This window comes from Hypomesus nipponensis, chromosome 14 (assembly GCF_054491055.1).
Source record: "Hypomesus nipponensis isolate SF chromosome 14, ASM5449105v1, whole genome shotgun sequence".
NCBI lineage: Eukaryota > Metazoa > Chordata > Actinopteri > Osmeriformes > Osmeridae > Hypomesus > Hypomesus nipponensis.
In genome coordinates, this window is record NC_140374.1 from 7,013,457 (window position 1) to 7,041,194 (window position 27,738).

The 27,738-nt window shown below is 45.4% G+C and overlaps 2 protein-coding genes across 5 annotated transcripts; one reads left to right on the forward strand and one right to left on the reverse strand.

Annotated features, from left to right (window-relative positions):
* Positions 1 to 356: 356 nt before the first annotated feature.
* On the reverse strand, positions 357 to 24,626 carry ckap5 (cytoskeleton associated protein 5). Of its 4 annotated transcripts, none has more exons than XM_084671389.1 (43): positions 24,466 to 24,626; positions 22,330 to 22,422; positions 21,587 to 21,780; positions 20,832 to 21,038; positions 20,476 to 20,647; positions 19,970 to 20,206; positions 19,644 to 19,757; positions 19,367 to 19,471; positions 19,098 to 19,187; positions 18,665 to 18,829; positions 17,691 to 17,819; positions 17,338 to 17,499; positions 17,115 to 17,213; positions 16,902 to 17,012; positions 15,608 to 15,700; positions 15,316 to 15,501; positions 14,823 to 14,917; positions 14,456 to 14,639; positions 14,101 to 14,240; positions 9,988 to 10,162; positions 9,723 to 9,836; positions 9,438 to 9,566; positions 9,102 to 9,296; positions 8,903 to 9,026; positions 8,725 to 8,816; positions 8,444 to 8,536; positions 7,805 to 7,930; positions 7,531 to 7,680; positions 7,176 to 7,379; positions 6,838 to 6,973; positions 6,070 to 6,263; positions 5,693 to 5,871; positions 4,327 to 4,497; positions 4,115 to 4,235; positions 3,514 to 3,693; positions 2,933 to 3,120; positions 2,704 to 2,779; positions 2,269 to 2,457; positions 2,038 to 2,175; positions 1,601 to 1,684; positions 1,349 to 1,511; positions 1,053 to 1,183; positions 357 to 940 (listed from the first exon to the last, which is right to left on the reverse strand). In XM_084671389.1, the coding sequence occupies exons 2-43, from the start codon at positions 22,384 to 22,386 to the stop codon at positions 701 to 703; spliced, it is 6,132 nt and encodes a 2,043-aa protein (XP_084527515.1). In that variant the 5' UTR covers positions 22,387 to 22,422; positions 24,466 to 24,626; the 3' UTR covers positions 357 to 700. The 4 variants fall into 4 exon arrangements, with proteins under 4 accessions (XP_084527515.1, XP_084527516.1, XP_084527514.1 ...); XM_084671390.1 differs by lacking the exon at positions 24,466 to 24,626 and adding an exon at positions 23,722 to 23,869 and having other exon boundaries at positions 357 to 937; XM_084671388.1 differs by lacking the exon at positions 24,466 to 24,626 and adding an exon at positions 23,722 to 23,869.
* cstpp1 (centriolar satellite-associated tubulin polyglutamylase complex regulator 1) lies at positions 24,028 to 27,715 on the forward strand. The gene is made up of 9 exons (XM_084671393.1): positions 24,028 to 24,395; positions 24,682 to 24,784; positions 25,029 to 25,159; positions 25,284 to 25,368; positions 25,458 to 25,543; positions 25,693 to 25,888; positions 26,129 to 26,238; positions 26,977 to 27,040; positions 27,185 to 27,715. The coding sequence occupies exons 1-9, from the start codon at positions 24,341 to 24,343 to the stop codon at positions 27,348 to 27,350; spliced, it is 996 nt and encodes a 331-aa protein (XP_084527519.1). The 5' UTR covers positions 24,028 to 24,340; the 3' UTR covers positions 27,351 to 27,715.
* The last annotated feature ends 23 nt before the right edge of the window (positions 27,716 to 27,738 follow it).

Below are 27,738 nucleotides of genomic sequence, written 5' to 3' on the forward strand. Positions count from 1 at the left end.
AAATGTATTTACAAAAAACAAAACATCAATTACTTCATGCCATGCTCCTCTACTTCTGGAACGGAACAGATCCTTCAAGTTTATGTTGACGAGAACTTCTTAAATGTAAAAAGCAACAGAGTGAAGTAGAAGGTGACAGGCTGGGAGGCCAGGAGATTAGAAGAAACCATGTTAAGAACATGGATGACTCTAAAATCTCTAACAAAGAAGAGCTTTAAGTTACACACATTCTTACAGCATTCTGCACGTGGAAACTGTACACTGAAACTCTAACAGGACACATAAAAGCTTGAGTGGTTAGCGACCATGAGTATATACAAACATATTGTGCCACAATACTAAACAAAGTAGTCCACTTATATTTTTATACAATTAGACACTTGTTTATTTATTTTTTTCTCCTTTTTCTGAATGTATACACAGAGGGAGCACTGAGAAGGAGTACCTGGGTAAGAGCAGGATGTCAAATTGGCTGGGGGGTAAGGGTGAGATTACATGGGGGACTAAAGAGGCAGAAGACCCGGACCTTACATGTATCCCAAATATGAGAGAACGATTCCTAGAGCGCTCCATTACCATCAGTTTCAACTCTGACCAGCAACATAAATCAAGTTCACCCCAAGCAAGTTGAACATATTTCCTGTACATATTAGAGCCAGGTCTTTATTACAGTGTGTTGATTTGGTAAACCAGTGCGGGCCTACTGGCGGTTGCTCTTGATGCGCTCCAGCCTCTTCTTGAGGTCGTCGAGGTTGGCGGAGGGGGAGGAGGAGCGGGTGGGGGAGTGGGAGTGGGCGGGGTCGTGCTGGTACAGCTCCCGAGACTCCTTCAGTTGGGACAGCTTGCTGTGGAGCATGTCTGTGGACGACGCCACCGAGGGCTTGGAGAGCAGGGAGGTGACGGGGGGGCGCTCTCTCTCCTCTTCCCCACCTTGCTGCTGCTGTGAGAGAAAACAAAAGAAGGGGGGGGGGAAACAAGTCCTTTCAATAACAAGATGCTAAGTGTCTATTCCAGTAGATGTCTACAGCAGCATGTGAGCAGAGCATACTGACCCTGGAGTTGTTCTCCAGACCCTGGCGTTGACGGAGTATCTTCAGCCTCTCATAGTAGACGGCAGGCTTCAGTTCCTCCCCGTTAGTGTTGAGGGGCCCTGAGCTAGAGTCCAGACCATGCTGAGGTATCGCTGAAGGACAGGAGACAGCACAGGACCAGTCAGGTGTGCCTGCATCTCAAACGGATTTAGAGTTTTTTTTTCTAGTCTTTCAGGAAAAACAAGATTCAAGTTCCGCAAGGTGTCAGATGTTTATCGACCTCTGTGTGTGTGTGTGTGTGTGTGTGTGGTTCTGACCCAAGCCAGTGGATTGGATGCGGTTTTTGCCCTCCCTCTCAGACTCGATTATACGCAGGCCTCTCTCCACGTAGCTCTGGAAGAACTGGGAGGTGTTCCTGAGGAAGGGCTCCAGGTCAGCGTCCGAGTAGTTCTGCTTGTACTCATACAGCTCCGTCAGGCCCTGACAGACACAAACGTCTCACATAAAAAAAACCTGAAGACACATCAACCCGACAAGGCAAATATGTGGTTCTCCAGCATCCTTAGTACCTCTTTTGTATTCTCCTTGGAGCCAATCTTCTTGAAGATCTCAGACAGGATGTCGCTGACCTTAGCCTTGGACATCCTGTCATCCTTGAGGGGGGACATACAGGCACACTGTGCTCACAGGTGGGTCTTGTATGTATGCTACTATTGGTAATGATGGTATTAATCTTCTTAATGATGGTTATAAAGCTTACAGAGGGTTTTCTAGAAGAACGCAGAGCAATAGTAGTGTGATATACTACTGCAAAGTAAAATGTAGTATGATATAGTATCATAATGTATTAGTTTAAAGTAGTATGATGTACTAATGCATATTTTATTGTTGAATGTAGTAAGGTATAGTATAATGTAATATAAAGTAGCAATGTATAGTGTAAAGTATGATGTAGTGTTGTATGATAACAGTTGCTGTGAATCTGTCTGATTGCAGTCGGCCTCACCATTCTGAGGGCTCCCTTCTCGGTCCCGCGGTCAGACTTGAAGCCAGACAGATTCCCAGAGTGTTTGACCACACGCCTCAGGTGGGCCTCCAGCTCCGACTCGTTCCTGTTCTCTATCATGGACAGGTGGTCCAGGATCTTCAGGGCGAGGAGCAGAAGGGGGAGGAGTTACAGCTCTTGACTGGTCTGCAGTGTGTGTGTTTGTGTTTTTGCATGCATGCATGTGGGTACCTTGGCTCCAGTCAGCTTGCAGAGTGTGTGCAGTAGGGTCTTCAGGGTCCTGTGGGGCACGTCGCTCTTGAGCTGCTTGAGCTTCTCCTTGGGAAACACCTTCATGAAGTTGTGGACGTCCAGCAGGATGCGATCCAGGTTGATGCTGCTGATGGTTTCCGGAAGGAACCGGATCATACGCCACAGACACTGAGGGGAGGGAAAGGTGTGTGTGTCGGGACAAATACGAGCAGAGGGTGTGGGGGTAGAGATGTAGGGAAGGACAGGGTAGTGAGAAGAGAGAAAAATATCGGTAGACCGATGAAGGGGGTAATGGAGGTTACAAATAGAGAGGTAGGAGGGAGAGAGGTGGAGGAAGGATGAATGTGAGAAACACAAGACTAAGCAGTAGACCATTTCATCTAGGAGGTGAGAAAAAACAGGAAATGTAGTTACCTTCATGACCAGCTCAGAGAACATGGGAGAGCCTGCTGTGGTGGTTAGACTGTCCTGGAGCAGCACCAGCAGAGCACTGAAGACACCAAGGAAGAAAGGGGGGAGGGGGCGAGAGAAAGGCAGGTAGAGAGAGATGGAGTCAGTTTGCCACATTCATTTTGAACACCTTCACTCAGCCCCACTCCAGAGCAGATCTGCAGGTGGTTTAGACCAGCAGGGTGGCTCTGACCTGAGGATGTTGGTTTGGTCAGACTTCTCCAGAACCCGGACCACCAGCAGGTTGACGGAGCGGATGAGCTGCTGTCCGTCCTCGATGTCCTCCACCCGGGCGTCCAGCATCAGGGTGATGAGGCCGTGCATCAGGTCCTTCAGCACGCCCATGGACGCCTCCCGCGCCAGGCTCTCCATGGAGAACAGCTGGGAGCCGAGAGAGTAAGAGGCATAAAGATGGGGGGAGTGTGTTTGGAGGAGAACAAGAACATTCATGATCGATCAAGTATAATTCTTGTATAAATAAATCTCACCTTCCAGTATTACATTAGTTGTGAATAACCATCTTAGATATTATTATTTTATTTACTGCTGTTATACCACAATCTATACATATATCAAATATTTAAACAGACTGGTTCTTCACTAGCCAATTATCAAGCATCAAATCAAATCAAATTTATTTGTATAGCCCTTTTTACACGCAAGCATGTCACAGAGGGCTTCACATACGCCCATAGACCATCTAACAGGAGGACAAAGTTCATATGCTCTGGCTCTCAGAGCCCCCTTGTGGTGACGGCATGCCGGTGCACCCACCGAGAGCATGTTTCCAATGATGCAGCTGTAGAGCTTGAAAATGTCCCTCTTGTCCAGCCGGTCATCGGCCATGTGTGTGTTGTAGATGAGACGCAGCTGCATGAAGGTAGCGATGAGGAACTGGTCGATGTGACCGGACATGGCCTCTGCCTTGTCCTCCTGACGCAACACCTCATCAATCTGGGGAGACACAGGCAGGGGGCAGCATGGGAAATGTAAGCCATTTTAAAATGGCAGTTCTGTACTATTGTGACCAATAACATCAGGTCAGAGTTTAGGCGGGAGGACAGGGAAGGAGTAGAGAGAGTTTGACTCTTGGGAGGTGAGAGCAGTGTTATTTAATGAGGTTAGAGTGCAAAAGGGAGGGCTAGCATTGGGCTTTGTTGTTTCCTAAAAGTGGACTTTAGATAAGCCAGCTGGGTAAAGATCCAACACAGGAAGGCCTGGTATTACTGGAATATTAAGCAACCGTGTGACTATATTTATTTGACACATTTTTGTAAAATCCATTCTTGAATTGTGTTAACGATGTGACACTTTTTCCTAACTTATCATTCACAGCTGTAGTAGTCTGAGTGTCTGAAGGCCGTGTGAAGCCTACCTGAGCCAGGGCCTGGATGCTGGTGTTGATGTCTCCACTGGCCACCTGGGAGATCACAAAGTTAATGGTGGAGGCCGTGCTGTTATGGAGATCGTCATAGTGGGGGGAGACCGAGCGAATCCTGGGAAGGGGGCAAACAAGATGTTACTACATCATGTTAATACAAGTCATTCCATAACCATCCCATAACCACACCGATCATCCCGACTCACTTGGGTTCTGGGATCACGATAGGCTCCAGAAGCTCATCCAGTTTGTGCTGGACCAGGTCTGGCAGCTCACGGACCCGCGTGTGGTCGTTCTCGATCATGTCCAGGTCCAGCTGGAACTCTTTAGGGATAAAGGGGGCCGACTGGTCGTGATGGGCGTTCTGACGTGCTTGGCTGGAGGGGAGGGGAGGCGGTCAGAACCACATGGTTTAGATCAGTGCTCGTCAGCTGCACTCCTAGAGACCCACAGGGTTAGGGATGCTGCTGGGCGTCACGCTACTCCATAAAACCAACCTCGGCACACAAGGTGGTCTGAATCAAGTGTACCGTAAGTATTTAATATGCATTAAAACACATTAGCCAGGTTTTGCTGGAGCGCGGCGTCAACTTATATTTGCCTCCCTGTGCAGTCCTCGAGAACACAGCTGATAAAACACTGATCTAAGTCAAACACAGAAGCTGGCTTCTCATATCCACTATACTGGCCATGCAGTCGACTGGTGTGGACGTGACTGCCAGCCAGCCAGCCTGCCAGACAGACGCACAGTCAGCACAAACATCCACACCGAAGGAGAAGTAAGCAGGGAATGGAGAATAGTGGTTTAGTACAGGTGGGTTAGTGGAACTACCAGATTAGGTCTAGATCATGTCCATCAATCTCTGCAAGATTATGCTTGGATTATCTCTATGGTATATCTAGAGGAGGTGGTCCCTGTGTGGAGTGGTTTTGCAGGTCAACACACAGGGAGACGGAGGTACTCACATCCTATAAGTACGATACATTATTCTGTCCAAGCGAGGAAAGCAGCAATAAAGAGAGGGGGGGGGGGGGAGGAGGAGGAGATATCCAGGATTAAGACACACCACATGCAATGAAACACCCCCTTGAGCATTTGCAGAGATGTGATGTTGACAGCATTACTGTTTTGTGACGTCACGTTCTGAAAATGCCCAAAGAGCGAGGTCAGAGGAGGAAGACGAGAATGAGACAGACCCAGTTAGAGAGGAAGGAAGGAGGCAAGGAAAGTCGGTGAGTAAAAAAAAAAGGCATGAATGCTAGCAGAGAGCTGGACAGAATCTTATCGCTTCATGAATCATCGGCATAAGACTAGAATAGTGGGATTAAGATGAACACCACAGGGCTGAAGAATGGCATCTACAGCCTTCAAATACTTGCTGTCCACTTGAACCAATAGGATCATTGTCATGTACAAATCCATGATAAAGCCATGCAAGCTAAATCAAGTGCACCTCAAGTATCTGAAAGTGTACATGTAGAGGCAAAGGTCATCAAACCTGGAACTGATTGAATTAAGCAGTATTAGGGATGTTTGATTTGCCCCCCCCCTCCCTGGCAGAGGGCACCTACTTCAGCCTGTTGGGCACCTCCTCTTGCACCTGGGCAGGCTTCCTTATGAAGGTGGCAGTGGGATTGGGCGGAATCTCCCTTTGGGACCGTTCGGCTGCCTGCTTGGGAGGCGGAGCCTGGACCTTCTTGGCCGACCGCTTTATCCTCTCCTCCAGCATGCTCATGTCCTTCTCTGACAGCTGGAGGGGGGGGGGGATTAACATCAAATCAATTTACCCTTTTAAAATTGGCAGTGGACTACACAGATGTCAACACCTGATCGGAAACCATTTAAACCTACTAGGTTATCTAATGATCAAGGATGGTAAACGACTGGTGCTGCCAAGAACCAGTTGAAGGTTTGTAAAAGCTAACACGTAGTTAGGCGGAGGCCTTACGTTGCCGATGAGCTTGTAGACCTGTTCTCCACACACGTTGTAGACCGCCACCACCGTGTTGAGGGCGGCATTACGGACGGACGTGTCCCGGTCTCCGATGTGCACGGCGATCTCCTTAAGGGACTTGGCGGGCGTGGGCTGGCACACGTTCATCCCATAGTTCCCTATCAAATTACCCAATTCGTCCAGACACTCTGGGAGAGGACACAAGGTCAGGGATAGTTAGATGTAGAGTCTGGAACAGCTAGGTTCAAGAGGTTGTGTTATAACTGTACTACAGCTCTGGAAAAAAAAATAAGAGACCACAACACCTTTTTCTTTCCAAATAATTAGATAAGTTGAGTGAGGAACAAAAGGCTTCAACTTGCAGTGGCCTCTTAAATTGAACCCCTCTGTTCCTCACTGAATGTTTTTGAAAAGTAAAGAAAAAAGGTGCAGTGGTCAAATTATTTTCCAGAGCGCGATATATAGATATATCTATATCTATATATGATTTCTAACCATAACTGACAGCCATGAAATGACTGCAGGGAGAACATTACCATAATGTCAGCAGCCCACAGAAATTAGTTAATGCATGCTAAATTCAATCTAATTGAATTGAACTATACATCACCAAGCTTCGGTGATTAACAGTTAACAAAACACATCACAATCCAGATCACTCAACAGTACATGTTTCAAATAAATTACATCTGCACAATGAACGATCCTCTCCTCCATGATTGCTTAGGTAATGCGTCAACATCAGATAGTCTCTGGGCTTACCAGCTCTCTGTTTGGAGTTCTTCGACTTCGTTCCATCCATGAGGAAGGGGAAGACCTTGCTGGCGGGGTAGACCTTACAGAGCATGGCCAGGATAGCCCTCACATCCTTACGTACCACATCCTTAGGCTCCCCCACCTGGAGGAGCAGAAACAACCCCCCCCCACCGGTATCACTCCTTGACAACAGATACCTCAGAAGTATGTGAGAAGCTCCAGAAGAGTTTGCACTCGCTGAAATGTTTCAATGCTTTAGTGCCAGACAACAAGCATAAATAGCATTTTGGCTGTTGTATGTGACTATCCTAGAGGATGAGTAAGGGATAAAGTTGTGGACTAACCTTGAGGATGAGGTAGGGGATGAAGGATGAGGCCTCGTACTCATTGAGATGATAGTTCTGCCTGCTGAGCATGGCGAACAGCATCTTGAGGTACTCCAGAACTTTCATCAGCACTGTGGTGTTGGTGTCAAAAAAGCGCAGCGTGAACCACTTGAGGATGAGGTCCAGACAGCCGATGGTGGCATCGCTCTCCTCCTCCATACGCTGTAGGAAGGACAAGAAAACGGTCAGACAAGGTCACACAGAGGCATACACAAGCATGTACTCAAACACACACAAGCACACTTTTAGATGAACACAGATGTGTTAACGCACACGTTGTACACCGTGTCACATATGTGAGAAGAGGAGATACCTCCATCATGGTGGAGATGGCCCTGACGTGTCTCTGGAAGTCAAAGTGGAAGAGCTCATCTTGCAGCCACTTAGCCATGCAGGTGGACATCTGGGTCTTCAGCTGCTCCACATACTCATCCCTGGGAGTCATGAAGTTCCACTTCAGCACCTGCAGGAACACACAGATGCAATGACGAAGAGGAGGGGTTAAGTAAATCAAAACATCTCACATAATCCTCCATCTCTACATCAGCCAGTGGTTCTTGCTGGGTGGCAGACGCTGGTTCTCTCACCTTCAGACCTTTCTCCTCCCGGATCCTCTGCTCCTTGCCGTTGGGCACCAGAATGAAAATGGGGCCAGAGCGGTCCTCGTCATCCTTCACACTGGCCTTGACAGGAGGCTTCTTACCCACAGTGCCCTGGGGGAGGAAGAGAGAGGAGGATGGGGGGGGAGGTAGGATGGGGAAGTACGGAGGATTGGGAGGAGGGGCATCGGAGGGTATCCAAGAAACAACAGGGAGACAGTTAGGGTTACAGTCCACACCACAGTACAATTGCAATCCTTTCAGGAGTTAAGCGTACAGACAGGTGGTGAAAGCCTGCTTTCAAACATGCTGGAGCCACATGGTTGTTATAAAAATAGAAGATATATAACAAGGTGTGGGACTATCACACAGTATGCAGCGTAGACAGAAACAGACATGCAAAGTATGTAGTGGAGAGAGCAGTCCAGTAAGAGGACACACAAGTGCAATTATTGTTTGCATACTTAAGACACAGGAAACAATCCAATCTCCCTACGATCATGCAAGATTTTCCGCTACATAAAGATTTAGGATTGATGCCTGTGCAGCAGCAGTAAGTCCTTGAGCAGTCCTCTCGTTCCTGAAGCATCATTAGTCATTAGTATTGGGGCGGGGTCTCCTGTGTACCTGCTGGCTGACTGGCTTCCCCTTGGAAACCTTTTTATCTTTACTGACAGTCTCTTTATCTGGGCCACCGCCCGGCTCCTGGACCACCACGCTCTAGTGGATGGATATAGACAGTGGATGTGTTTTAACACAGCAGAATATATGGCACAGAGTGTGTGTGTGTGTGTGTCTGTGTGTGGTGGTGGGGGGGGGGGGGGCGCTCAGACAGACTGCTTAGTCCCTACAACTTGATATGAATGATGGGTATTCAACCAAACAGACATGTAAAAAATGAAACTGACCTTTTTTGCAGCTCCTGGTTTGATCTTCTTGGCCTCTGCTTTGGGTTCTCCAAACCCATAGTCATCACTCTCTGGCTTGGCTTTGGACAAAGCTGGGGAGAACACAACAGCCATCAACAAACTGAACACCTCTCAACATAACATACAGAACGTTAATAAGAAATTCACTGAGACCAACCTGGAGCAGCTTTTCCATTGGAGGCCTTAGATGTACCAGCTTTACCAGCTGGAGCCTCAGGCTTGGCTGGCATCACTGCTCGGGCCTTTTCTAACATGCCAATCACTTGGTCCTTAGAGGAAGTCTGTGGGTAACAAAATATTACTTCATTAGGTTAAATACAAGACTGAAGTCCTCAATTCTATGGCGTTCTACCGACCTTCAGTTTTCCAGTGGCCTTGTTCATCTTGTCGAAGCCCAGGTGCATCATGAACGTGGGGAGGGCCTCCTGGGCCTTCTTCCTCACGTCTCCGTTCCGGTCCTCCAGGCAGCCATACAGCTGCGGCACACATAGCATCAGGTCCCCAGGCACCACACGCATGGTGGGCAGCTTCTCCGCCAGCCAGCCCAGTACCTGGCAAGGGGAGAGACAGTTGGCAGTAGAATGTGTGTCTATAGTCACTATTTGATTAAGTCTTCTCCTCCTGTCTGAGGAAGCGGTCTTTACTTCCAGTTTACCTCCTGTCTGAGGAAGCAGTCTTTACTTTCTGCTTACCTCCTGTCTGAGGAATGGGTTCTCCCTCTTCAGCTCCTCTGAGAGGTCCTCTCCCTCCAGCCACTCCTTCATCCCCGTCTGCTCTACCCACGCCTGCAGGGTCGCCATGGCAGCCGCACGCACATTGGTCTTCAGGGCAGAGAGGGTGAGGAGACAAAGTCAGCATCACACCAGGAACTGAGAAGAAGAGTGCTCAGCCTGCTCTGTGAGTGGCTCTACATGATGGATGAGGCTGGATGTGTGTGGTGACTGTACATGTTGGATAATGGGGTCAGAAGTCAGTACCTTGCTGTCTCCCAGGACAGTGATGATGGGCATGCCCAGACTCTTCACATGCTGCTTTAGACCAGGGCCCATCGCCGTGGCGATCTGTTGGAGGATGGTCAGTGTTTGCTGGACCTGAGGAGAGACACACACAGGCGGTGTCAAACTATGGGTAGCAGCAGTGCTCTGTACTGATTATTTGTGCTGTCTGTTATTCCATTCAACTGCTACCCATAAACAAACAGGATTTGATGAATAACAGTAGGAGAACAGACTCCTGTCTCACCAGGATCTTGTTGGAGTCGTTGAGGCGCCCCCTGAGGGCGAGGGACAACTCTCCCAGGGGGGGCAGGATGAACTTGGCCTCCGAGATGACAGCCACCGCCTCGTCCAGACCCTCCTTCCGAATCTTCCAGTTCTTGTCTCCAATCTTGGAAACCATGTCTGATGTGATCTTGTCACTGGTGGGGAGAGAAGCAGAAGGAAAACCATCACTTCACATAGGCATGGTTTACAATTTTGGCTCATTTCACGAAACAGAAATGACATTCTCATAACATGTACAAACCTCCAAACCGCTGGGCACTTGTTCACAACAGACTGGAATTTTTCATTCCTTTAATCAAATTGCAATTGTATTGGCACATCCTTGTAAATGCCAAGTGCCATTGCCTACAGTTGGCACACATTTCAAATGATTTGACACATCTTTGAAATGGTTAGGTATAATTGCCTTCAATTTGGCCAATTACCATTTGGAAATAAAACTTACTGTTGCTTCTCAGTCAAGTGGTTGTTCTTTGCAAAACAAATTGTCATAATTTCCTTGTGTACATCATCACCTGCACAATAGTTCACTCCACTGTCAATCTTTCAGGCACATAATACCATGAAAAACATCATGGTATATACTGTAATATGGATCTCTTGGCTCATCTGCTTACAGTCATTGTCAGGTGCAACTAGAACTTTACTAAACAAGGGGACACATCTGATCACCAATCACACAGTAAGTTTAATTAGCTGACAGGAGCTATCCAGGAGTATAAATGCTTCCATCAAATATATAGTTTGTCCAACGCCAGCTTGGGGGCAACATCACCATGTGTGCTGCCATTTCAGAGAATGGTGTAGTCACCCACATTCCCAGTCTTGGCCCATACAATACCCAGGCGCTCCTGGTGTTCTTGGACCGCATGCACTCCGATCTTATCCCTCTACATGAGAAGGGTTTGGTAGGGCCTCACTTTCCTACATGTCATTGTGTGGGACAATGTAAGCTTCCATTGTGGGCCACTCATCAGGGTTCACTGCCCATTCAAGAATGCTGATGGTACTCTTATCACCTGACTCCCCATCCCCCAAGGAGTTTTTTTTTCTGCATGAAGGTGGAGGGTTTATGAGCATTGGGCTCAAAACCAGAGCTCCCTGCTCCAGACAATGGATGCTGCTTGTGATAATGTCACAGCAGATCAGTCTAGAGGATTGTTGCGGCATGCACAACAATTCTTTCCCTGCTGCATCTCAAGACAGGAGCACGAGGATGAGCAGGAGAGTGAGGACAACAACTAGTGAAACTCCAGCTCTGCTTTACTTTCTTACTGTATGCGTTTCCTTCTTGCCATGAAATGCATCCTCTGCAACTCTGACTATGAAAGGGTCACATGCCTGAAAATGACCGTGGTTACTCATACTAGTCCCCTCAGTGTACAATAAGAATCATTTGATGCTGGGATATACAGAACAGATAATAGAGGGGGTGTATTTCATTCCAGACTGTAATGCACCCCTTGCTAACTGACTAGGAAAGTGTCACTTGCTTGAAACTTACTGTGGTTACTCATACTACTAGTGTAGGTTATTCATAATGGTAGTTTTGATGTGCTTTTTGTGTGACAGTATGTTGTGCTGTACACATTTCTTGTTACAATAACCATGATGTATGGCAATTACAGTAACAATTTCCATGGCAGTGTAAGTGCAATGTGTGATGTGACAACTTGTAGGCTACTCTTGAATTACTGTAATCTTTTTTCTGTTTCATACACATTTACATTTTACATGCATTCATTTAGCAGACGCTTTTATCCAAAGTGACTTCCAAGACAGTTTAAAAAAAATTGATAGGTCAATGATCCTAAACAACGAGATAGCCCCAAAAACATTGCGGGTAGCCAAAACATGAAGCATACATTACAGTATTGTTGCTTGCTTCTCTACAGGTACAGTCTTACACTTTTGAGGTTCATGTTGTTTAGTTGTAACTTGTTTAGCTACATGCTCTTAGGGTTCTTCCCTTTGGCACTTATTTGTGTTTTTCACAATGTATGCTTCATGTTTTGGCTACCCACAATGTTTGGGTTGTTATGATCAGTGACCTATGCACTTTTGTAAAGCTCTCTTGGAAGTCGCTTTGGATAAAAGCATCTGCTGAATGAATGTAAATGTAGATTGAGACACATTGTATTCTGGAAAGTAAACATCTACAGTAACTGTAGCACAGTGCACATGACGGATATTTCTAAGGTCCACTGCCATACTGACAAAACATCTAAACATTTTGACCTGCAGTGTTTACACAATGCCAAAGGCACTGACTATTGATATGAGAAAATGATTTGGTTTTGAAGCATGAGTTAACTGTTGTTTGGGGTGAGATATGACCTTTTGAAGGTGATCTATGTATTTGTGCTGAACCATATAGGCTATTTGGCTAAATGCACGTGGAGCGTTGAAAATGTAATTTCTGTTTCAAGAACTGAACCAAAGCAATGGAGAAAAACTGTAAACAAGTTGCTGGGTTGTCACTGTGTGCTCTTTTCGAGTTGTAGACTTATTGCCATAGGAAATGTGACAACATCCTTGGGGATATAGCCTGTCAAAAGTACGTACAGTGGATATAAAAAGTTTACACAAAAAATGCCAAGTTTTTGTGATGTAAAAAAATGGGACAAAGATAAATCATGTCAGAACTTTGATCACCTTTAATGTGACCTATAACGTCAACAATTCAATTGAAAAACAAACTGAAACCTTTGAGGGGGAAATATTACAAATAATAAATGTACAATAAGCTGGTTACATAAGTGTGCACACCACATTTGGAACCGTTCATAATTCCCTCCACCCTTATTAAGGCCCCAGTTCCAGCTGAAGAAAAACAGCCCCAAAGCATGATGCTGCCACCACCATGCTTCATTGTTGGTATGGTGTTCTTTGGGTGATGTGCAGTGTTGTTTTTGCACCAAACATACCTTTTGGAATTATGGCCAAAAAGTTCAACCTTTGGTTTCAACAATGAGATCCCTCTGATGCTTTGGAAGCTCTCTGCAGACTATGTCTTTTGCTCTGAGATGCAGCTAATGCTGGGGACACACCACAGGATTATCGGTCCGTTTTCGCCCCTTCCGACAATCCTAGGAAATGTCACGATTATCTTGATGGTTCCGCAGATTATTTTATCAGATGTTCCCTTCGTGTGAGGTGTGTTAAGAGTGACCGAATCTGCTCGGAAGGACGTCGGAGGCGCTCCATTCGCGAATCGTAAATGTTCAATATGTTGAATATTTACGTTCAGAAATCCTGATGTGTGGGGGGAATCCCGAGGACAAACCACGAGTTTATCACGTGAAACAAAACAATATCCAATCAGAAAGCAAACTGAGAGAAGACGGAAGCATAACAAACTGAGTCACGGCACAGCAAATTTAAATGGATTTGATTTGTGGCAGCAGCAAACCCTTTTCTTTTTTTCCATGAATTTTCAGTGAAAATCATTCCAAACACAATTTCTTCCTGCATATCGTCCGCCATGCTTATTCTTAAGTCTCGACAGATTTTGCGAGATTTGTGTTAACACTGGTTGGAAATCTGTGTGTGGTGTGCTGTCTTTGTCAAATCATGGCACACCACACACACACTGTAGGCCCTAGGATTTTTGTGGTCATGTTTGTGGTCTCTCACAGTTTGAACATTTTGTAAGATTAAAAAATCATTTAGTGTGGCCCCAGCATAAGAAAATGTCAGGAAAGTCCTACTGGAACAGCTGACCTTTATTTGTGATTAATCAGTCACTTTAAATGATGGCAGGTGTGTACTGTGTAATGACTTCTATTTAACATAAGTTTGAATAAAATGTGTTTAATGTTTTAATTCTGAACACAGCCACATCCCCAGTTATAAGAGGGTGTGCACACTTATATGCAACCAGGTTATTGTACATTTTTGTTTTTCCCACTCAAAGATTTCAGTTTGTTTTTCAATCGAATTGTTCACGTTATAGGTCACATAAAAAAAGTGGAAAAAGTTCTGACATGATTTACATCACAAAAAACAGGCATTTTAACAAGGGTGTGTATATCCACTGTAAGTAGATGTGTTAGATTGTTGAGGAGTTTACCTGATATCAGTCCTGGGGAGGAGATCCATGATGTCAACTGCTCCCCCCTCCTCCTCCTGCTGTTCGTCAGGCTCCTCCCCCACATCTTCTGCTCCTTTCTTGGTGCCTCTGAATGGTGCGGGGGTGGATTGGCCTTGCATCTGGGTGGGGGGGGGGGTGGGTTAAACATAACTTGAACAAAACCTCACACGAATCGTATGCCATGAACCATCCGTCTGATCTGAACCCAACTTATTTACTTGACGTTTTCTACATTTCCCCAAGGAAGGTCAATTAAGACATAGTTACAGTAACATCCTGGCCAGTAGCCAGGGACAAAAGGCTTCCCATATGCACAGAAAAAGGACCACGTTACCTTTTCAAACTCGGCATCTATCTGTGCCAGTAGCGCAGGCTTCTCGTCCTCAAAGAACATGCGGAGAGGAGCGCCCATGTAGAGGTACATGACCCCCAGCAGAGCAATGGCTGCCATCCTCACTGCTGGGTTGGTAGCCCCCAACGCTGTCTTCACATGGCTGATGAACCCCTTCACATTGATCCTAGGCAACATACACAATTTTTTTATTTTTTTATTTAACTTAGACTTATCTGTTCCTAGGTGAGTGAATTAAGAAACAATTTCATATTTTGCAGCAATGGTCTGAAAAGTCAGGACACAATAAGGAATATCACCCTAATTTATGACTTGGTAAAAGAAACAGGGTTCTGCAGTTGACACTGACCCAGCAAATCCAAATTCCTTCATGGCGTTGGCTAACCAGTTGAGGGCCTCAGCTTGGTTCTTAGGATTCTTCTGAGCGAAAGCCATAGACACCACCTGACACACACACACACCATTCTGATCTTTACACTTCTCACTCTAAATCATTGAATCTTTTTCTTATTTGTTTCTGTAATCCAATCTCAACCTTATGTTGTATGTATTTAACCATCATCTAGGCCTATCTCCTCACAACAATATAAATTCCAAACAACAACACTGACATATCAACAAGCTTCCCAGAGTGTTAATTTATTCTGTTAAAAGTAAAAAGGTGAGAGAAGTCCATGCTAGATTGAGACAGTTGAGGAGAAGTGGAAGTTGAACAACTGGAGGGATCTCAAATGAATGGAGAGATGGATAGACCTTAGAGGCAGCATTGAATGCAGAAACCCCCCACTCCTCAACTAGTTCCTCCATGTATTGTGTAAACAGTAGAGAGATGTGAGCCCCACCTGTTCAGCCGTCCAAGGCAGAGAGCAGGCCTCTCCGATAGCGGTCAGCCCCTCCTTGGCCTTACCCCCGCACTTCACATCCCCCACCTTGTCTACCAGGCCGTCCAGCACCACTGACGCCGACGTCTTGGAGAAGGAGCCTCTCTGGGCCACGAGGCCCACGATGTGCAGCTTCATCTGCATCACCTAGACACAGACACACACGTCAACCAGACCAGCAACTCTCCAACTGTACTCAACCTAATGGTGAGCAGCAAAATAAAGAAATGCTTATAAATATATGATTGTTTACCTGAAAGTTAGTCTCCTTCCATCCTGGCTTCTTGGCCAGCATCTTGACAAGAGCCTGACAAGGCATCTCAGCGCTGTCCATCTCTTCCACAGCCTAGGATTGAGACACAAGACTCACAACACCATCCTCCCAACACACACTGCTCCCATACACTGACACTAGACTCGAGAAGAGTCCTTGTAAGAGAGCAAAAGATAACCTGCTAAACAATCTCAAAAACATGAACTGCCCCTACAGTCACAGGTCTGAGTGTGTACCATGTTCATACAGTGCATGCTTTGGAGATGTGATATGCCTCTGATTTCCCCTATAGCCTGAAAAGGGATATGTGAGTGGGGGTGACCATAGGCATGGGCTGGTTACTGGTTTCAACGTCTACCGTGGATTGAAAAAGTCCTGGTTTCAATACCTCTCTAATTTTCCGTTATACTGTTTGCTGCGGTATGAGCTGTTTTTTTATGTCTCGTCAAAGAGTGAAAGTGCAGGAATCCCTCAGGTTTTACGCAGCAGAGAAAGTAATCCCCCGGTTAGTGCGAGCAAGCAGTCAGTCACCACCAGGTGTATAGAATAGCTGAAGGAGGTACACCCCTGGAACCGTTCCCTGCAGTATGGAAATGTTTCGGGTAACAGGAAATACAACTTGTAAGACGTGTTTAAGAGTGGTTGCTAGAGGAGGAAATACGTACAAGATCCCATCTACGGGAGCACCACCCGTCACTATTGCTAAATTCAAGATAACGGTGTCTTGAAATGAACATTTGCAACCAGTTAAGAGTTAGTCTGTTTAGCACTGGTGAGATAAACATTCAACAGCACTATTGGCATGCTACAAACTGTGGCAGATAACACGGCTAGCATCAGCTAGTTTCACGTAACGTTACACTAGAGCCATAGAAAAAGTATTTTTCTGGGGAAGAGCAGATAAGCCTACTAATTGTTTCTCAAGGTTATCATTTACATTTACACATTTAGCAGACGCTTTTATCCAAAGCGACTTCCAAGAGAGAGCTTTACAAAGTGCATAGGTCACTGATAATAACAACAAGATAGCCTAAACAAGAAGCACACATTGTGAACAACCAAAAAAGTGCCAAAGGGAAGAACCATAAGAGCGTGTAGTTAAGCAAGTTACAATTAAACAACATGAATCTCTAAGTGCAAGTGTATCATACCGTCAAAATCTGATACCGGCCCATGCCTAGGTGACAGTAATTCAAGAGTGACAGTATGCCTACTACTTCATCCTCCTAGTCTACCCCTCTGGTTCCCTGTGAGAGGGACAGATGCTTGTTACCCTCTGAAACTCCTCCATGCTGGCCAGGCGCTCCTTCCAGTTGGCACTGTCCAGCAGCTGCATGCAGGAGGCTGGGAGCACCACCGCTGACCTCTCCTCACACACCTCCAACTGGGACACACACACACAGAAATAAATGAATACAAGATGCAGCTCTGTCACTTGGGTATCAACAATATGTGAAAATAGACAACCTCAGAACTCCATACTGACCGAAAGCTCAGTCTCTATCACCTCCTTGGTCTCCAAACCCTTCTTCCCTTTACCAGCAGGAGCAGAGGCTGGTTTGCCTTTCTTTGGAGGCCCAGAAGACTGCAGCGCAAGGAAGATAGACTTGTTTTTCAAAATAATATATTGAACACAATGAAAACACACAATGCCAGCTACAGTATGTGACAGACAGAGTCTATTCAGGTAAAGCAGCCATCAGACTGACCTTGATGGCCACCGGGGCCTTCCTGGGGGGTCCAGAAGACCTGGATGGAGCTTCAGCAGGGGCAGGGGCCTTGGAGGTAGGCTTCTCTTTCTTCTCTGCCCCCACGCCTCCTCCTGCCTTCTTCCCCCCGGGTAGCTCCACCTTATCAGCACATTCTTTTATCTGTTCACGTAGAAACGAGACTGATGAGTGAGGGTTATGGATTGTTTAAGGCCTTGACTGGAAGTGGCCCTTGGAGTGGAGTCAATGGTTGTCAGCCCCGTCAATACAAATGTCTGTCACAATACAGCCAACATAGGCTACATAATGTTCTATAGACATACTGGGCCTGGCCCAGGTGATCTGAGCCTCACCTTGTCTAGTTTTAATTTATCTAGGTCAGTCAGGAAGGGGTTGACTGCTTTCTCCCCAACAACCCTCATAGCGGTGCCCAGAGCCTCAAATGCAGCGTCCCTCACCTCCGGGGCAGAATCATTGACTTGCTGAAAGGAACCAGAACAGACAGAGGGGTGAAACATTACACCCAAAGTTCATGTAAAAATCATTGACACTTCCTAGACACAGGATAATCCTGCTCCTGGACTAGCATTTACTGTTCTGACAAATCTCTTTAATCTGGGATTAGGGTGATTTTAGGCCAAATCCCAATACTCTGTTTTACCCCTACCCCATAGCCCTTAGTTTACCTCTAGCCCTTAGCCCTCAAAACTGAGGGCAAGGGCTACATAGCCCTATGAAATGAGACACCACTTGGTTACAGTTACATATATAGATGTCTCAATATCAAATGAAATTCTCTGCTAATGTTTAGTTAAAACTGTAGACATGCATGGAGTCCATTCAAGGCTAATCAGAGAAATGCGGTACTGTTGTGCAAATCAGCAATGTAACGGTAGCGTAGCAAATTAGCAATTTAGAATAACGTTTCAATTAAGAACATAGTTGCAAATACATATGTACAGGACTGTGTGAGCACAAAACAATGTCATAACTTTTTTTTTAACCAATTATTTAAGACAAAAAATATAACATTTATGGGACTCTCTGGTGATCTGTCCGCCAATGTTGCAGGTTGAGCAGGATTCACATACCCCTAGGTTTCAAGTAAGCTCCCGAAAACACTTAGTTTTAAGGGGTGTATACCCCTTTGTCTTAGCCCTAACCCTCAATCAAAAAGAGTATGAGACACCACTTACTCTCACATGAATGCGCAAAAGTAAGGGCTAGGGGTAAGGGGTAGGGGTAACACAGAGTATTTGGATTCGGCCTTAATCTCTGTCCAGAAAGCTTGTCCAAAGGTAGCCTGGATCAGAAACCTATTTTATACCTTGAGTAATGCAGCGCAGAATGGCTTGAGAACACTCTTTGGCAAGGTGGACGTGGTACAGTGCCGGAAACTTCTAGCCAGGAACAGAGAGGCTTGCTGTTTGATGGAGGGGTTCTTGTTATCCATCACACCCAGAATATCCTCGCTAAGATTCTGGAGGGTCGTCTAAAACACACCAACACATCACGGAATTTAGACGAGAGGCCTATAGTTGAACTTCCAGTTAAAGTAGCTTGTGACAAGCCATGCTATTGTTTTTGCCACTTTTACACTCTTTAGATCATAGATTTTAGGGATAAATGTTGAACAATCAGTAAAGCCGATGGTTTCAAATGTATTGAGATATCCACAGGTTGATAAAAAATAATTCAAGAGTAAATAGTGCAAAGCAGTGATTGGAGGGGAGGATCCCAGTGTGAAGATCTGAATTTACCGTTAGGAACACTGCATCTATAGCTTCCTGCAGAGCTTGGACCACCTGAGGTTTCTTCTCTTTGAACTTCTCGAGGATAGTTGGCACCACCTGTGAACACAGAGCAGAGGATAAGATCCACATAGCATTGCCCCTGTCACCATCTCAACTGTAATGAGATGCCTCAAGTAAGACATCTAAAAAACAAATCTAAAAAAGGTTGTGTGTGTAAGACTTTGGCATGAGTCAGAGTGCAATGACATGTTTCCAGTGCATCAAGGTTAACTCACTAATCCGGCGTACGTTCCAAACTTCTTGCGTAGTCCAGCGGCTAATCCAGCCAAACATTTGGCAGCCAGGGTGACCAGCATGACGTTGGCATCCTTACCCACCACCTGAACAACAACCAGAGTTTACAATGCCGCCAACATTGACAAGGGCTTTTAGCAGCCCTCAATAAATAATTACAACAGCACCAAATTGATCTGAGGATATTGAAGGAGACTGTTCACGGACTAGATCCCTGCTTTGACATTTTCCTAGATGCATTTTGGCAATATTCTGTACCTTTTTTAGTGCTCGGACCAAGTCCCCAAAATCCCCATTCTCCAGTTTAGGATTCTTCACCAGGATCTCCACCGCCTCCAACACCTCCTTCCTCTCCTGCCACTTTTTGGCCTCCTGTTGACCAATCAGAGATTGTCTCATGTCATGTGGACTCCACAGACATCAATATATGTGACAATTCATTTGTAACAATCATCGTCTTGAAATAGCCTAAAACCATATGTGTATGTGATTCAGAATTTGTGTAGAATTCTGAATCACGTTCAAAATACATAACACTGTCTATAAATGAAGGCCACAGCAGGAAACTTTGACCCCAAACTTACAATTTTATCATAGAAGTCTTTAGGTATTTTGGACAGGATCTCCACAGGTTCCAGGAGCTCATAGGGATCGACCTGTACTACTGGCTCCCCGTCGTCGTCATCTCCATCTACCTCGTCCCCCCGGGAAGCTTGCTGCTGTTCAAACTTAGCCTTCAGGTCCTGCTGGGAGCGCAAAAAGCGGCTCTGCTTGGGGGCGGAGGTTGGCAGCTTCACCCACTCCTCCTCCAACTCCTTCAGCTGGGAGGGGAACACAGGACAGGCTCAGACCCCCACCTCCACACACAGTGGTTTTGATTATCACAGGACAGGCCAGACATTAGGGTCAAGGGCTTGCGTCAGCAGAGTAGCTGGAACCCAGGGTTTCCCGCAGCACTTTTCACCGCCCCCTGTCTGACGGCAAACCCCACCCTACCACCTTAGCTATTATCATGGTTTGCAGCGGCACATGGTCGCTCAGACTTGTAGGACACTTTTTTACACCACTATTAGTAGAGATCTTCTCTCACCTGTACAGAGTTAATGTTCTGGAGGGGGGGACGCAGGGCATCCCGGATCCATCTGTAAATCTCGACGGCTAACAATTTGGCCTCGTCTCGAACTGCCTTCTCTCGAGACTCAAACTGCTTTGGCAACACTTTCACCACAGGCTTCAGAGTGATTATCTTGGAGCCAAACTCACTGAAAAGGGGTGTACAAGATATCAACATTTCAGATCAGTTTGGCATAGCCCACATAAATAATTCTAATAAAACACAGAAAGGTAAGCAAGTACTTTCTGGAATCTGTTGCCTACTCAGCATTTCATATAGTCATATAGTCCAGACAAGCCATTGCATCATTAAAGCCAAGGATGTTTACTCACCCAAGTCCCTTCCTTAATGTTTCAATGCAAGATACAATAATCTTAGGGTTTTTGTTGTCGAGGCCTTTCAGTAGCTCGTCCTGGACCGCCTCAGCCTTCTCCATCTCTATGTACATGAGGCAGATGTCCATGCCCAGCTCCTTGGCTCGTGCCTTAGGCTGGTTGAACACCTTTGTGACCACTCCAGAGACAACTTCCCCCGTGGTTCTGCAAACAAGGACAGTTCCAAGGGTAAACAAACTGAGTTAATATTGATAACTTTAAGGTCACAATGTTTGCGCTGTGTGACTGCCTACAGTCTAAAGTAATAAAAGCATTTGTGTTTTTTTCCATCTTCCTGGGTACCTTCATTTATCTATCCCTGATGGTACTTTACTTCCAAGAAGGTTGTGTAAGTGTAGATACAATGAGATCAATCAAGAATCAAGTCGATAGATCAACAAAACACTACGCTCTAGAGCATCTCAAAACTAGCTATTGTCCTAGTGTGGATGGAAACCTAACCAACAGCTAAGGACGCATGCTGAGTCCTTCCAACACCAGATGCAACAGCAGTATTTCCCACCCATTCGTGGCTGTGCGCCCCAAAATCAACACCAGCTGCCACATATTGCGTTTCGTTATATTTATATTTGTAAGTGATTACAAATCGAATCGTGACTCCAACAATCGATTCTAATCGAATCGTAAGGTACCAAAAGATTCCAACCCCTAATGAATAGGCTGGTTTTTAAGGGGTTGTAAGCGAGACTCACTTGGCAGCCACATGGGCACGCTCAATGTACGCCAGCGCTGCCTCCAGGCCCTTGAGTTGGGCCATGGCATTGGAGTCGGTCACAAACTTCTTGATGAGGCCCAGGTACTTCCCCCACTCTGGGCTCTTCTCGTCCTCAATCCTTTGAAACAGTTTCAGGGACTCTTCATACCCGTTCAGTCTGGCCTTCCATAGCTGGGGGGAATGTCAAGGGAACTATCAGCATTGAGATGTGGATCAAAGTACACAGGAGAAAACAGACTGTTCTGGCCCTGACCTAGATGTAGACGACGGTCGGCAAGGGAACCTGTGTTCTTCAAAACAATCCTTTTTATGTTACAATGTGATGCAGTGCTTGATCATTAGTTTCAAGTACGTATGATCCTTTGTGACAGAAGGATTGTTATATTGAGCTTCACTGCATAGTTAGGCTAGACAGCCCAAAGTGCCCCTTTAGATAGAAAGAACCAATGCAGAGTGTTCTTGCGTTGCTCTGTAAAATACTTTAGCATGTCTGAATAAAATACATAACATCAATATCTTAAGACATCCTGGTACAAACTAGTTGGACTAGCATGGATGTACAGCTAGGCGTAGGCCTATTGAATACAGCAGGGATGTGAATTACAAAAGACAGGTGGGTTTGGCAACAAACACCATCGAGCAGGGATGTGTAATACCGCCATCTACAATTGGCTACGATGGTTTGTAAGCAGAGATGTGATTTGGGAAAGCAGCATTCACCTTGTGTTCACATTTCTGGTCGATGGGCAACTTTATCCACTCACTGTCGTCACCCATGGTGCCTTCTGGTGGGTTTCTCTTTAGCCAAGATATCTAGAATGAAAACATGTTAATTAGCTGAATATCAAAGTCCAAGCTAGCTTGATCAACAGCTGTGGGTGTTCATTCGCTGTGTTTTGTTTAGTCAGATAAGAATGGTGCTATACATACAACAATCAAAAGGATTTAAAATTGAATATCTTCATTTGGAAGATGACTGAAAAACGAGGCCAAAAATACTGAGCATACCCGTTCTCGATCAAGCTCAACATTGTGCCCCAAAACAACCACAAATAAAGTAGCTTTAAGGACAAGGATGAGAGACTATTAGAGCTGCAGGGTGTTGTATAGTGTATCTCTGTATTGTTTGTGTTGAAGACAAACGTGATTCTCTAATGCACTTGGAGGGCAGTCGTTTCAGATTACATATTGATCCATTATAGCGGAATACACCGCTTTAACTCTACATTCCATCCATCCTACATGCATAGCCTGTAGGTGGCTAAACTATTTAGCCATTTAACCACTATATACTATGGCTTAGAAGATAAGATAGCATGTTTAGGGATGGCTGTGTAGGGATCAGTTGTTTGAACGTTTTATCCATGGACACGTTGGCTGCGTGTCTAAACTGAGATCCTAAACTGCGACACCACCCTTCTCAATCACCTTATTTACATGCTTAGCTAACTAGCAAGATGACTAAAAAGATAACGACTAACACCTACAAAATGTACAGTAGCCGGAATTCTCTGCAACTATGGCTAATAGTGATACGGGAAATATTGCCATAAGTAGAGAGCATCTGTAAGGCGCTGTCATTCTTGGCTATGTCGTGGCTGGTTCAGTGGTTGTTGTTTCTAGGTGTGCTGGCTTAGCTCAAGTTAACATCGGCTGACAAGATCGGAGTGCTAATATCAGTGTGGGTAGCAACGGCTGGCAAAGCTATGCCTGCTACTACTAACAACTAGCTAGTGCTAGCTAGCTAAACCAGCAAATTGGCCTGTGTAGTTTGGTAGCTAATCCCAGCGATTGTTTTAACATTAATGCTGACCAATACACTGTAGACAGGGTAATACTGCTTGAAAGATAACGTGGAACAAAACCATACGCAAGCCAGCATACAGAAAATAGAACACCCACTATTGTTTGGTACAAGCTAGGCAAACAAACGGCAGCTGGATGGCGGGCTACGATATAGCTAAGCTAGCTATAGAGCTATATCATTCGCAACAGGCCTAGAAAAACGCAGCACTGACTGTGCAAGCTATGTATGTGAACATTGTGCAGTGTGACCGTCAACAGGGCTTGCATTATGTAAGCAGTAATAAAACAGTACAAACGTTGAATTACCTGTTAGTCTATCTTGAGGCAAAGAGATGTTGGCTTGCTAGCTATTTAGATGCAACCGATGTTCGTTCATCATAGTCTGTGTAGCTAATTTGAAACGCCTCCAAGGGCGGAGAGTTTAAGAGGGAGAGGCCATGAGGAAATGGGCGCTACCTCAAGCTGTACGACGTCATGTCTGTCAAATGTTCAGATTCTAGACTCGAGTATCCTACTGTGCATGAAATATTAATGTTGTTTTGGACCCAGAAAATGAAACAGTTCTTTATTTTAATTTTGTATATATATGCTCACTTGAGAGGGTAATAGTTAATTAAATAATGAGTGTGGGTGTGTATGTATGTGTGTGCAGGTAGTGCATAGAGCATTTATGTGCATAGAGCATTTATAAAACATTGTTAGCTTTGCGTTGTCTCTAGTAAAGGGAAACCCCGCCCGCATAGGATACGCCGGTTTACAAAACCGGGTTACCCGTACGAGTTGTCAGCATCCACTGTCACCATGGAACCTTAAAGTCGACTGCAAAATGGTAGCTCTAGCTAGAGCTAGATACTATAGAATTGAAGTAACACCAAATCGCTAGCTAGCTCCAGAAACGCATGATTTTGAAAATACCGATACTAATATGTGCACGAAAATGAATCGATTCAATACGGCTCTTTCAGTGGACGAATACCTTGGTAAGTGTGTAGAGTAGGTGTTCGTATGGTGTTGAGTATGAATGAGTTATGCTAGTGCAACTGTACTTACAGGTAGCCTAGCTGCAGAAAGATTCAAAGTATAAAGCTATAAGCGGAATATATTTAGCCTAGGCACAAATGCAAGCTTTACCAGCCAGTCAGTCAATTTAAGCCTCGAAGCAGCTCCGCTGTGCTTGAGTTTCAACGGTATTTTTAAAACATTGTGGTTCGCCCGTACACCCTCCCCGCCTTTAACCTCTTCATCTCTCCAATTCCATCCATGCAGGCGAGACGAATGTGCTTTTCTACCTAAACGATGCAGTGACTCAACTACTGGAACACAAGGAGGAATACATCCAGTTTGGCGTGGTTCGGTACTTTGCTGAGTAGTAAGTCAGCTTTAGGATTTTGCTGAACAGTTGCCACAGCAAGGCATAGGTGAATTAATATGGGTCAGTTATAAACCACCAAACCATCGAAAGAACCCAATTGCAACCAAGACTTCTGGTCTTTCAGAACCCATCCTTGCTTCTTCACTGTGGCAATATAAAAAGGGCGTTGAATAACAAAGTTCCAGAGAGATGTGTTTTCTTTGCTCTTTCTGTAAGAATCTGAGAATGTGGTTGTGCCCAGCTTTAGCAGTGTGAAGAATGGCAACCATGTCCTCTTCAGGGAGTTCAGCTACATCAAGGCCACACCTCATAACAGGGCCTCCTTCATCCGAGTCTTCTGGAGGTGCTACAGGCAGATTGGGAAGAACGGAGGTAGGCCTTATGTCTGTCCGTCAATCCATTTGTCCATATGTCTGTCCATCTGTTCATCCATCTGTCTATCCTCTCTGTGCCTGTGTGGTTTAGCATATATCTATGTGTTTCCCTACTTTCCCAGACCTCCTGGCCATGCTAGAGTATAGTTCCCTGCTGCAGCTCCTCTGTCCAGACTTCCCACTGGAGATGGTTCAGAATGCAGCCAAGTCAGTTGTGGTATTTGTCTTATTACCTCATAAACATATTAGGATAATTAGTCGTCGCTCATAGTCCTTGATATAATCCATTCTACTAGGATTGTTCTGATGGAAGATGCCATGGACTGCCTGCTGTCCTTTTCCGACTTCCTCTACTCATTCCAACTGCAGTTCTACTTTGAGGGTAAGTCACCATTTCTAGGGGTTCTTCCTTGTCCCAAATAAATCCCTTGTCCCCCTGTGGATATCTAAAGGTATTGGATACATCATTACTATTCACCCCTGAAAGGGCAGATCCCCTGATAGATACATACATGTACCTTCCATTTACAGAGTTCCTGGAGAGTGTTTCCATGATCTACCAGGACCTGCTGTCAGGCAAGAGCCCCAACACAGTCATCGTTCCCACCTCCACCTCAGTAGAGCAGCTCCACTCGGTGGCGGTAGAGGAGGACGACACCCAGGAGGGGGTGGACTCCTGTCTGTTTGGGGATTGCATTGAGGGCCTCTGCGAGAGGTTCAAACACAGGTAACAACAGTGTAATATTTGTAAGGTTTTTCACCCCCGTCACACAGACACTAGCCCAACTCACTATACCTGTATGGTGTCCTGAGGGGTATAGACACATGGTAGCTTTGTAACCAACTGGCTCTAGCTCCAATGCTGTTAGTTACTCCCACCCCTGATAGGTTAGGGGCTGGTAGGTGACTAGTGTTGGGTGTGTAACCAAAGAGCCTTCAGTTGTGGAACTTGTGTGCTCCTGTCCAGCCACCCCTCCACCCCGGCCATCAGAGAGGTCCTGGAGCAGAGCCAGAAAGTCTCATTCTACAGCTTCCTCATGGCTCTGGCAAGGCATGAAGGCATCAACCAGGATATTGGTAAGACATTATACATACTATAGCTAGATATTTACTGAGTATCTAATGTTTATCAATCTTATGACTAAGCCATGTTTGGGGTGTGAAACTTGTCTTATATTTGTCATAAGCTGCGTTTCCACTACAGGAACCTTTCTCCATAACTCAGGGAGCAAATGGCAGTAACAAAATAAGAAGTACTCCAAAATAAAGGATACTCCCCCCTTTTGGTGGTGAATCTTGCAGAACTGAACATTTATGATTGGTTGAGTGCTCGCAGTAGCAGTACATTTTAAACAATTTTTCAAGCTCCAATTTACATTCTGCAGCTGCACATTTGAACAACATGGAGAACAGAAGAACATGCGATACATCAAAAAAGTCTGAAACAGTGCTGAGAGAAGCTAAAGCAAGCTTTAGCTAAAGCAAGATTATAAGAAATTCAAGGACTACATTACATTACATTTCAAGGACTACACAAATAGAAGTGGGTCTGGCTGGTGGACCAACTGGTGGTTTGACTTCTTTGATACAGTGTGGTGCATACACTAGCGTACTCATTTACCTAATCTTCTGAAAAAGGTTCCTGTGGTGGAAATGCAACTAACAATGGGCTGAATGAACTTTCTAGTTCCTTTAAAAGTATTTCTGAGGAGGACAAGTTCTGGTGAGTTGAGGTGGAAAAACGTCTTTAGTGGATGTGAGATGTTTTTTTCATACTATTCAGTGTTGATAATTAGACCTGATGTTTTTTCCCAGGCGCTCTGCCCAACAAGGCTGAGCTGCTCATTGACCCAGAAATGGACCAGGAGGTGGAGAAGCTGTGAGTCTTCTGGGAGGCAGTCTAGTCCTCTATCTATCCAGACAAGTTATACTGGATTGTATTTATAGAGGGGTTTCCAGAGGCAATTTACAAAGTAATTCACGTGTCAATAATCTCATTAAGTGTACCCCCCCTTCCCTCCAGGATCTCCCAAGTCGCCATCAGCCCCACGTCCAACAGCAGCAGCAGTGCTCCGGGGCTGAAGGAGCCCCCCAGGAAGGCCTCCCCTCGCAAGTCCCTGCACCACCGCAAGAGGATTGAGATGGAGAGCGATGGCTCCACAGAGGAGACTGACTCCTCGGAGAACTGACTCCCTCATCCCTGGACCTCCTCCACCTTTGAATTATACCAATCCCTGTCCCCACCCCTGACCTCCTGTACCTTAGACCCCTCTGCTGAACCCTAACTTCTAACCTAGACCTATAGACCAAGAGTGTGCTAAGTCACACACTATTAGACTACTGTCTGGAGCTGGTAATGTATCCTCTACAGAGAAACCAGATAAAAACTCTCCACATCTTCATCATAGGGATATTATACTCAAGTGTTTACACATATATTAATGTAAATAAAAATGCAGTTAATGTGATTGTAAATAAGAATATTAGCTATCTTATTCCAGCCGTCTGTGTGTTCCAGTGTTATGAAAAATAATGTTCCTATAAAATCCTATCCCAATGAAGTATGTATCAATTGAT